This window comes from Melospiza melodia, chromosome 4, assembly GCF_035770615.1.
Source record: "Melospiza melodia melodia isolate bMelMel2 chromosome 4, bMelMel2.pri, whole genome shotgun sequence".
Taxonomy (NCBI): Eukaryota; Metazoa; Chordata; class Aves; order Passeriformes; family Passerellidae; genus Melospiza; species Melospiza melodia.
Window position 1 is genome coordinate 24,083,493 of NC_086197.1, and position 11,201 is coordinate 24,094,693.

The following is an 11,201-nucleotide window of genomic DNA, read 5'->3' on the forward strand; positions in this document are numbered from 1 at the left end:
GTGGCATTTTGCTCCAAATCCCTGAAAACAATCAAGGGACAAACTTCTCCACCTTGTTTAAAGTACTGTAAAAATCTACAATGAACACAGATGGCACAGGAAGTATCCCAAGAGGATGTCTTCTATCCTGTATATAACTGGAAGTTTTAAACTCCTAGCTATTTACAGCTACTTTGCTGTAAAATCAAACACTCCTCAGCAGTTCTTTTCTCCAGCCATAGCCTTTAGGAGACAGCTATCACAGCCCTGTGCTCTGAAAAGCTGTTGCCTTAATGTTCAAAATTTACCAGCCCTTTTTTCTGATGGATCACGCAGACGTGGGATGTGGGACACACAAGATCAGGAATGTATCCCTGAAGTTGGCTTGATGACTGAGCTGTGCAGGCTCACCTGGCAGCTGCATTATCAATACTGAAGGTGTGATTATCATTAAGCTAAATGAGGTCTCACAGGTGTTTTCATGCTCAGCACTTACCTACGGAGATGGAGGGCACTGGCAGGTGATTGATTTGGGTTTGGTTTGTGGGTGTTTTAATGTGTTCTGCTTAGCACAGCTGCATGAAGGGAAATCCATATTTACCACCCAGCAACAGATGATTGTCTCATCTGATTTGTAGCAATCTTTATAATAAATGCAAAAAATTATTCCTGCTGTTGAACTAAATTAGTCCTGATACTTTCTAATGTATCCCACCTTACAGAAACTAAGAAGCCTGTAAGAAAAGGTTTCTCTTGTAAACTGTAAACTGAAGAGTCAGTTCACACAAGTTCATGTATTCTCATCACAGGAAACAGGACTTGTTTGTAGAAGATAGTATTTTTTTGCTAGCCAAGGTTAATAGACTAAATTTACCAGGTTATACATCAGCTATTTAGGAGTAGCGGAAGTTAAAAAACTAATTATACTAAAACATGCAAATAGTGGATAGACACGCACATATGCGTACTGTCAGCTGAACAGCCACAATTTTGGCAACTGGACAAAACCTCACCATGCTTTTCTTCTGTGAAAGTAAGTTTGTGACAGTACCCTCACTCTAATTTCCAGTCTTGCAGCCATGGTACTACTGCATGAGTCCAACAGAAATACATCCACAATCAGCCCTGTCACCTCGAAAAACAACTCAAAAAACCCCCAACGACAGTTGATAACACACACAGCTTTCTCTATTTGCAGCAAGTCTGACTCACTCCAAAATCCTGACTGCTTGGTACTTCCACTTCAAATGACAATACAGAGGCAAAACAATTCTCCACACTTCAAAGGAGGTTCCAGTCAGGCAGCCATGGAATTTGGAATTTTGACCCTGATCACTCTAACAAAATGAGCCTTGTTGAGACTTTACATGAAAAGGGAGTAGTTAATGAAAGCACCCATGGCGTCTTGTCCAACAAACACCTAATTCCACTACAAATTGCAGCAGGGAGGACCGCACAAGGAGCCTGGAATGCTGGGATTCCAAGATACCAGTGCAGCGTGGATTGCAGATGCAATAGGGAGGGTCACATAAGGATGGATGGCTCTTCACCTTGGTGGGACACCTGCCACATGGTCAAGGGCTGTCACTGCTTCGTCCAGAGGCAGCACTGGGAAAAAAAATCCTGTCTGTGGTTAACTCTGGTTTGGCTCCAAAGCCAGCAGGAGCACAGAGAGGATGAATCTGGCCATCCATGTACTCTCAGGTTCCTACCCTCTCCTCCTCTTTCTGATAGGAAAGAAATCACCATTCAAAAGTCCAAGGCCAATTATATCTGGCAAGTTTAATGTATGAGCATGGAAATAAAACAGACCATTCTCAGTTTCTATTTTATCCAAAAGCTTAAATATAAAAGGATTGGCCATTTCAAAAATTTCACTGTGCTCATTCACTCCCCAAACCTTTTGAGATTGCAGCACATAAAACTCAGTGCTCAGTGTCACATTCAGATTGGGAATGCTGTAGGCAGATGATGTGAGCTGGGGTAGGGACTGCCACCAGACCACATCCAAAACCCTATTTCTGAAAATGCGCATTTCTCAAAAAGCACACAATTATTTTCTTCATTCTAGGAGAAGGGGCAGGTAGGGCTGAGCAAGCTGACATTTTGTTGGCTTTGTCCTGTTCCAAACCTGGAAGGGCTGGTTTGGGATCCAGGCAAGATTCCCAGCCAGTCCTCACTATGATGAATTTTGCAGTCACCAGGAACAGCTTTCAGAGTGGCTTGTAAGTGCAATGAGAACTCCTACTCACACCTCTTGAAAATACTGGTTTAGGCTGTTCAGCTGAGGATGAGTGAAACAAGTGAACTCATGCACATTCCCAACCATTCTCAGCTTATTACAGGCAAGAAGTAACTTTTGCTGTAGGAAATGGAAATTCTGGAATAGCCACACAAAGCTGTAGACACAAAATCTGTCCCTGGCTATACTACTTAGTCTTTCAGTAGTGTTCAGCCACTGCCAGACATAAACCAGTGTTCTACAGGAGGAAGAAAAATGAAAGGAGCTGCAGCATCCAGTTCCGGCCAGACACTCCATGGCCAGACTGAAACAATAGGCATTAGCAGGTCTTATTTTACAAGGTACAAGAGGGACACCCACATCACAGTAAATATAAAAATGATTTGAGCATTGTCTGTGTCTAAAAGCCAATGGAAAGACTCAGGGTTAAACACAGCAAGTAACAAAGGAAATGCCTGGCCCTCTTCCTACAACATGATGGTCCTTCCTCACAAGAACAGAGCCTGACATCCATTTTAGCCACTCATATTACACATCCTACAGATCCAGGTGGTTACAGCTCCTCTGGGAAGCACAATTCCTGGGGACTGCTCTCAGAGTGAACAATCTCTTCACTGGAGTCCTCTGCTGCTTACCAGTGATTTTAGAGAAAAAGATTAAATGTGTTCCAGGCAAAGCAGGAGCCAAGACTATCAAGCCAAACTCAAACAGATCAATTGAAATGGGATGCTAAAGCAATTAATAATAGACAGGGATCTGGTTACACTGCTAGCATTTACAGTTACAGTCTTGCTGCTGTTTATTGTTATAGTTTTACAACAAAAATGTTTTTTTTAGAAGTAGTTCAAGGCTAGCACCAAATGAGTGGTGGACTTCCAATGACACTTCTTTTGCGGTCTGGAGTCCTAGTTGCTAGAGTTTCTCCTCCTGTTTTGCATATATCTTATTCCTTCTGGTTTATCTTCCTGTGTATTCCAGGACAGCAGCCACACCTTCTGACACCTGCATGATCTGAAATTTTCACCCATGGGACTCTGGCTCCTGTCTCCTCTTTCCTATCTGAGGGCTGGTCAAGATTAGAATTTATTAGAATTTGTTAAGAAGGATAAAGACAGGAGATTTGCAAAAAAAAAAAAAAAAAAAAAAAAAAGACAGGGCAGGAACTCTGATTGAGTGAAATATCCCTTATCCCTGCTTCTTTCTTCAGCAAGAAAATAATCATGGCAACAAGAAAAAAAAAATACAACCAAAAAAATAAATTTAAAAGTGTATCTGTTGCAAATAATATTATCCTTGTCTCTTTTTGACTCTTGTTTTGCAGAGTTTAAAATAGCAATATTTCCTCTTCCTTTTTTTCTCGGAGTGCTGCTTCAGTCATAAGTTTCTTCTTCAGTTTCTGAAAAAAAACCCAGATTCATAAGAAAATGTGACACAAAATTACCTTGAATTTTCCAAATGTTTCATATCTCAAAATTAGATATGCATCCCCCACAAAGACACCCTTTCAAAGAATATTTATGGCATATATGACACCTTTCAACAATTCTAGAATAAGGTAATTCTGTTTCCAAGATAAAAGCCTGAGAATCCAAACAGAAAACCCTCCCTCCCCCTTCTCCAAGTCTTGCCTTGAAGAGAAGTGTTCATGCCTCTGGAAGTCTTAGAAATAATCAGTTCTGTCTAGCCATACAGCTCACAGCAGATGATTTCTGAGAAAATACAGAACTTTGCCACCTGTTTTACTGACTCTTCTGTCCCCATTTCAAAAAACAGATGGATCTAAGAACTAGGTATAAGATAGGTGTAACATCATGGGAACTGTCTCAGGCAGCAGCTCACAAAAAATATATGCCACAGTTTTCATCCTGCATTCAAGGGACCTACTGCTGCCTTGGAACTTTTTCCCCTCCTCCTTCCCCAAGAAAACATTTAGCTGGTTACCAACCAGTCTCTCCTTTCTTGCTGCTCCTCTCTAAGTCCTCTTTTTCAGCGAGTGCTGCCAACTCTGCCTCTTTTTGGTAGCTCTGATAGGAACTTTGCTCTGGTGGTGTCACTCCCTTTTGTCTTCCAGTCTGTGGCATGAATTCCAGTACTGTTCTGTTGGGCACTTGAAGGAGATATGGCTCTGTGAAGTACTGCCCTCCTGCCATGCTAGAAAAAGTCATTTGAGAATGCAACCTGTCCTGATCGGAGAAAGGAGCTCCCTGCATGTAGGAACCACTCCAGGGCACAGCTGGATAGGCAGGGATATCTGCTGAGGGAAAAGCCACCAAGAAAAAAAGAATAATGAAAATAATATCTATGTAGTACAAGATGTGTGTGTTGTGCTTTACTCAGTGCAAACACAGCACTGCTGTGCAGCAGACATCACACACAGAGCAAGGATCACTTTGCTATTTACACCGCAGTGTATTTAACCAAAACACGGTTCTTAGGAAGAAAAGCTTACAAAGTTCATAGCATTGTTATAATCTAAAAAAAAAAAAAATCCATGTCACTCAGCACTGATCCTGAGTGTATGTAATGACAGTAGAGATATCCCCCCAGTTTTTTTTTCCAGTCCCATTTTCCAAGTTAGTTCTGCCAGGCATAAGATGGATACCTAATCTTCACTTACATTTATAAAAGCTGCAAACCAGGAATGTTTTTGTTAATTAATATTCATAATTCAACTAAGCTGCTTACTTGCTTATGTGCTGACGTAAGACTCATAGGTGCATCTGCACTGATAGACTGGTTTCCTGCCCTGCACTTTAGGAATCCTGGAACCTTTTCAGAAAGAAATTCTTCCCTTGCGAGGGTGGTAAGGCACTGGAACTCAAAGGAGTTGTGGCTGCCTCATTCCTGGAAGTGTTCAAGGCCAGGCTGGATGGGGCTCTGAGCAACTTGAGATAGTGGAAAGTGTCCCTGTCCATAGCAAAGGGTTGGAAGTGGATGAGCTGTAAGGTCTCTTCCAAACCAAGCCATTCCAGGATTCTATAATTCTGTGAACTTGGTCATCACCGCTGCATAACAGAAAAGCCATTCACTGCTGATTGTGCTCTGGACAAAAGTATGGAGTAAGAGAATATCAACTCTGCCTCTGTTCCTCTGACAACCTTCCAACTTCACCACCTTAAACCTTTACACATCCCTTGATGCTCATACAATATGCCCCAAGGAATGCAACACACACTTGGGCATCAAGCTAGAAACACATTTAATTTGATGCAGTCTGGGGCACAGCCCTCTCATTATTTCTGGCACTTCAGACTGAAAAACCACAGAAAATAATAATTATACCTTGGAACTAGAGCAGGCAAGCAGGGCCAAATGTGTTAGATAGCATGGGTGCTACCAACCTGTCCTGAACAATGTCAGCTCTGAAGAGTGGGGACGGGAGCCAGCTTGCAGCCTGATGTGAGTCAGACTGAGCTAGGCTTCCCTCCCTGACAAGGTCCACAGAACTGGTACAAAAACAGCAGCAGCATCTGTGGGCTAAAACTCTCTGTTCTCTCATGTCATAAGACAAGGGATGGAGCTTTTGGAGCACGACCTTAATTTAATAAACCTGTCAGTCTAAATGAATTAACTACAACAGTTTGTCATTTGATTATACTTGGGCTTGAATAACTTCAAAATACAAAGCCCAAACACAAAACAAGGAGATCAACAATGCCATTTTTACGTAGGAGTTTGGTCTTTTTGGGGTTTTTTTCAGAAAATTATGCTGAAGTGCCTTCATCTCAGTGCTGTTGCAAATTCAAGTCAGAGGAAGAATCTATGTCCATACTCTGTTGGCTCCTGTCTCTCTCTTCTTTTGCACTACCATAAGATACATAACATGATTTCAAACTGGTTTCTGCAGAAGCCAGAGAAGGCTGTTTTTCCTCACTACCTCCAACTGTCCCATCTGCTGTGGTACCTTTTCCACTTTGCACCCTTGACTTCCGCCACATGCAACAAAGGGATGTTCATGTACACAACAGGACACTCTTGGAAAACAAAAGTTACTTCTCCAGTCCAGCCAAAACCTCTGCACCATCTGACACATTCACATTTTATGCTCTTCCTGACATGTGCAGTCTGGGTAGTAACTTTTGATTCACATGAACGGGTTACTCAGCACTTTAAAAAAACCCAAGCATACAAGGAAATTAAGTGAGAGAAAGATGGGCACATCTATAGATTTGTGCAGGCATGTGGACCACTCCTTCTTTCTGTCACAGTCATTAGTGAACCCACTGATCATGCTGAATATTTCTGGGTATTATTTAGCAAATCCAGAGGAGGGAGATGCCAAAATAGTTCAGAAATTTACCTGAATTGTCACTTGGCTGCTGTGGCATGACTGGTGCCCTTGCGTGGTTTTGTACATAGCCTCGTGTGGCTCCGTAGGTTATGGCTCCACTGTTGCCAGGTAAGTCAGGGAAAGCTGGATGGGACTCTAGGGGTGTTGGAGGAGGAAGGTGGTCACTGGAGAACATATTGCTGGCCAGGTGACCTTGCTGACACAACTGGGAGAGCTGATAGATTCCCCCCTGGCTGCTGTACTGACAGGAGGTGGCCTCCAGGTTGTCTGCAGGCTCCAGCTGCTCCAGACAAGGGCAGGAAGCTGGTGAACTGAAGCTGCAGAGAGCAAGGAGAGAGGCAACCCAGAGATTAAAGGAGGGTCAACAGCTACACCAACCTATCCAATTAACAACTGTTTTACTGCCAGCCCTTCCTCCCAAATGCCAGGCACAGGACAAGGGCAACAAAAGCCACTTGAGCAAAGTGCTTTCACAGCAGAGTTTTGAACAATGGGTATTAGTGGGAGAGTGGGGATTATCTTCCCACTCTCCAAAGCACGATCCAAAGCTTGAATATCCTCACTTTCACTTGACAGGCATGCAATTCTGAGAGCACTCTGAGTACAGGTAGCACCTGTCTCATAGCAGGCACCCACCCTGTCCTATTATGCACTTTATACAGCTTTTCATACTCCCTTTAAAGTATATCGTCACATCTGCCTCTCACTTTTCATTAATGCTTCCACCTAATTCCTCATCCCCTGTCCCACATTCACCCTCCCAAGACTTCTCCCAGGGGCTGCTTTTTTCATGTCTCTCAAAGACCCTCTCATCTGCCCCTACCCTTGATTCTGGTCGCTGTAAGAGAAGGATTCCGTGGAGCCATTTTCCTGACTGGCCAAGCTGCATTCACTGCTGGGCGTGTCCAGCATCAGGGGAACAATGTGGCTGTGGGGGTGGAAGGCTAGGCTGAGCGGCAGGCTGGCCCTGTGAATGGGAGGAGGGCTGGGAAGATTAGGGAAGCACTCCATGCTGCTGGGATTGAAGTGCAGCGCCTTGCTCTGAACTTGTGCTTCACAGGGTGCCAACATTCCTACCATCGAGGAGGCTGTGAATAAAACAGACTGTCACACTGTGCCATCACACTGGGAATCTGCAGGAGCAAGCAGAGGAAATGACAAGAGGACCAGGACAGAAAAACAAGATGCCAGTGAAAGAGTGGATGTTATTGATGGGAATAAAAGTAAATGAGTACCAGCACTGCTGTTGAGAAGCAAAAGGGAGTAGTAGCAAGCTCTCTGGAACACAGAATGATGTTTATTGGTTAAATAAAATTACCTTTGTGATTTCTGTCTCTACATACTATCTTTATCCAGCTCTCAAGAAGGCAGCCAAATGAAGCAAAGTACTTCTTGGAAAAGAGCCAGGAACAATCCCCAGTCATCTTCCATTTCTATTATCCTCTGGGAGGAGTGTGCTGCACAGATCACCCTTTAGAAAATTGAACTGTGCTTTGAAAGAAACAAAGCTATGTCTTTACAAATCCACTGTCTAGGCTGTTTTGAAACACATTTTCACTCTCGTTTTGGGCCTCTGATGAATCATGCCAAAAACAAAAATTTAAAAAGTAGAAATGGCAGCTGAAGGTCCTTGGGAAAAAGAAGATGAGAGATGGGAAAGGAAACAACACCTTTTTGTTGGTAGAATCTTGTTTGGTGACCTGTCTCCTCTGCTGGAAAAGGAGAGTGGAACAGTTTCCTACAGAACAGCCTCTGTGGAAAGACACAATAGAAGAAATGAAATTGACGATCAGAATCAGGTATGCTGGTGATCCAGAGTAACAATTATACACAAAGCTCAAGAAGCTTGGGCGTGGTGCAAGCAAATGAGTTTCTCTCTTATTATGGTAATTAACAAATGGTTTCTCTCTTCACAAATGCAGCCATCACCTGTGCAGGAAGGTGCAATGCTTTCTCCAGTGTAGCTGAACCAGCTCAAGGATGAGGAAGAGAAGAGAAAATATCACCAGCTGCCCAGGTGAAGCTCTCCCACACATTGCAAAGTTTTCAGGGAAAGTCTGCAGCTGCACTTCACTCTTACAGGCATAGAGAGTAACATCAAATGCACTCCACCAGGTGTGACTCAAAGGCCTTCAACACAAACCTAAACATAAAGATGCCACAACAAGTATTAGCAGCCTTTAGAGAATTTTGGAATGCATTTCCAGAGAGCTGATGAGGAGTTTTCACTTCAACATCTTGCAGCACTGTTTCTCAGATTGCCCAGTGTGCTGGGCAGTTTTGTGTCTCTTAGTGCACCTTGCCACATTCTGTTTTTTCCCCAACTCTCTTCAGCCATGGAGAGAAGGAATCAAATGTTTCAATGAAAACTTTTCAAGTTTTCAATAGCCCTGATTTTGGGCTCAGTCAGAAAACTGAAGCGAAATCTAGGATGGCATCTCTAAAGCATTTACATACTCAGGCAGTTCTCAGGGGTTTATTTTTTTTGTTTGATCACACTATTTATCCATGCCCGGCAGCATCTCAGGTGTACCTGTTGCATTCCTGGGTTTTGGTTTAGGAACTGAAACTGAAGATCTCTTCTGATTTTTTTAAACCCTTCTTTAGCACTGGTTGTCCTGACCACTGTGCTCCAGAATAACACAAATGTTATGGAACAGCAGCCATGGGGGGCACAACTTACCTGAAAAGCACTCTATATCCAGGTAAAGCTCCAGTTCAGTAATGACAGCTGTTCTGCAGATGGCCCTGCTCTTCCTCTTGATGAACACAAGCAGCCCAGGAAATCACTTCTAAACCCATCTCCATACCTACTAAGAATAATTTAATTTTTAAAAAATATTTGCAACACTTAGTGCAGGTAATCTTTGTGGATCATGACAATGGGATCCCCAGGCAGTGAGACTGTGAGACAGCACTCTCAATCTCCAAAGACCTGGTTCAGCCTTTTCTAAAGTCTCCTCTGCTTCTCTGTCCTTTCAAAGAGACACTGATATTTTGTCTTCTAAATAAAGTCACAAATGCAGTAAGAAGAAACAATTCCCAGAGAAGTCATATCTGCTGAATCCGGCATATCTACAGAAGATTCCAGAGTTGTTCCATGAAGAATTCTGACCCCTGGCTTGACATAATGCTTACATTGTACAATTCTGTGGCTCTTCCTGATGCTGATGTAGAGAGAGAGAGAACCTCAGAAGGCTTTCCAGTGAACATGGGAATGTAACAGTAGGATTTTTATTTCTTTCTTCCATTTCTTCTGGGTTCTCAGTCCATGAGACAACCTTGGGAACTTTTGGAAAGCAATTTAATCATTTACACCTTCACATCTCGGAACCAGTCCTGGCACTACACTTGACTTAACTCTAGAATGGTTATTCTGTTTGCAGCCTTTACTGGAACATCAAGGGCCATCACAAAGCTTTTGATAGGTTCATCCTCATCTTGAAATGATGAGAAAAAGCAATCTGTTCAACATTTGTTTGAAAGCTAGAGTCATATAAGTGAAGTCATTGGAGCTTGTAATTTATTTACTGTTCTTTGACAAGCCATATCCAGCTTCATCCAATTGCTTCCAAGATTTCCATTACAATCCCATTTCTGCCAGTGAATTTAATCACCTTGCTATCTGCTCAACAGAAGTACCTGCACAGGCTGGGCTCCTGACAGGTGTCCTCAGCAAGGCAAACACATGAAACAAAGGATTTCCTGCAAAAACACCAATGGGGCAGAAAAATCCCCTCTCTACCAGAGGCACAGAAAGGAACTTTTTTTTCTAATGGGTTAACTCTAAAGAAGACACAAGCCAATTAATCGCAGATACATATGTATCAGCAAGAAATCTCAGAAGACCAAAAGAAGCTTCAAATAATTGCCCAGTGTCTAAAAAAAAAGCCATTAATTGTAATCATGCTGTCTAGCAAAAGTGGAAAAAAAACCACCAGCAAAACATTTCTAAGATCAAAACAAGCTCAAAATTGAAGTTTTGAGTCACAAGAGGCTCTTATAGCAAGTAATGTGGCTACTATATCTAAATCAGAAGCTGTAACTGCCAGCAAGGTAACACACATCTCAAATACAACTCACTGACATTTTAAATCAGCTTATTTGGAGAACTGGTAAAAAAGTGGGACATTTAAAAAAAAAACAAGACAAGCCAAATCCACATAGCAAGAGTCAGAACTACTGGATAGAGCAAGGAAAAACAATGGAAAATGCAGCACTGAACACTCTACAAAGTCTCATGCACTTAAGTAATTTTCTTGTCCTGCTGAATGTATTTAAAAAAGAAAGCATCTGAATAGCCACTCCAACAGGTCACTCTGTGGACCCAACTGTACCACAATGCAGAAATCCCAGAGGCTTTTGCTAAAACCATACATGAGCCATTTCCACAAGGGACACTATCAAACAATTGGTTTTGCCTTGTAAATTGATAACCTTTTTCATTCATCTGTCTTCTCTTTTGTTTTGCTCCTATTAATTTGGATTTCATCCTATCCAAGTTTTGTCTCCTTCATTTTCTGAGATACCCTAATAAAGAAAACAGGCAATCATGGATAGCCCTGCAGATCTCTCTTCTACAAGGATTCTCTACAAGTAATATCAGTCCTTTTCCCTCAGAGAGGACACTTTTTCTTCCTTACATATTGCATCAAGAATTCAGATAGGACCTTTCTTTCCTATCAGAAA

General features: G+C 42.4%; 1 protein-coding gene across 1 annotated transcript; it reads right to left on the minus strand.

Moving 5' to 3' along the window:
• Nucleotides 1-3,340: 3,340 nt before the first annotated feature.
• LOC134418003 (homeobox protein NOBOX-like) lies at nucleotides 3,341-7,592 on the minus strand. Its single transcript, XM_063155854.1, has 4 exons — nucleotides 7,336-7,592; nucleotides 6,522-6,829; nucleotides 4,167-4,472; nucleotides 3,341-3,617 (listed from the first exon to the last, which is right to left on the minus strand). The coding sequence occupies exons 1-4, from the start codon at nucleotides 7,590-7,592 to the stop codon at nucleotides 3,592-3,594; spliced, it is 897 nt and encodes a 298-aa protein (XP_063011924.1). The 3' UTR covers nucleotides 3,341-3,591.
• Nucleotides 7,593-11,201: the final 3,609 nt, after the last annotated feature.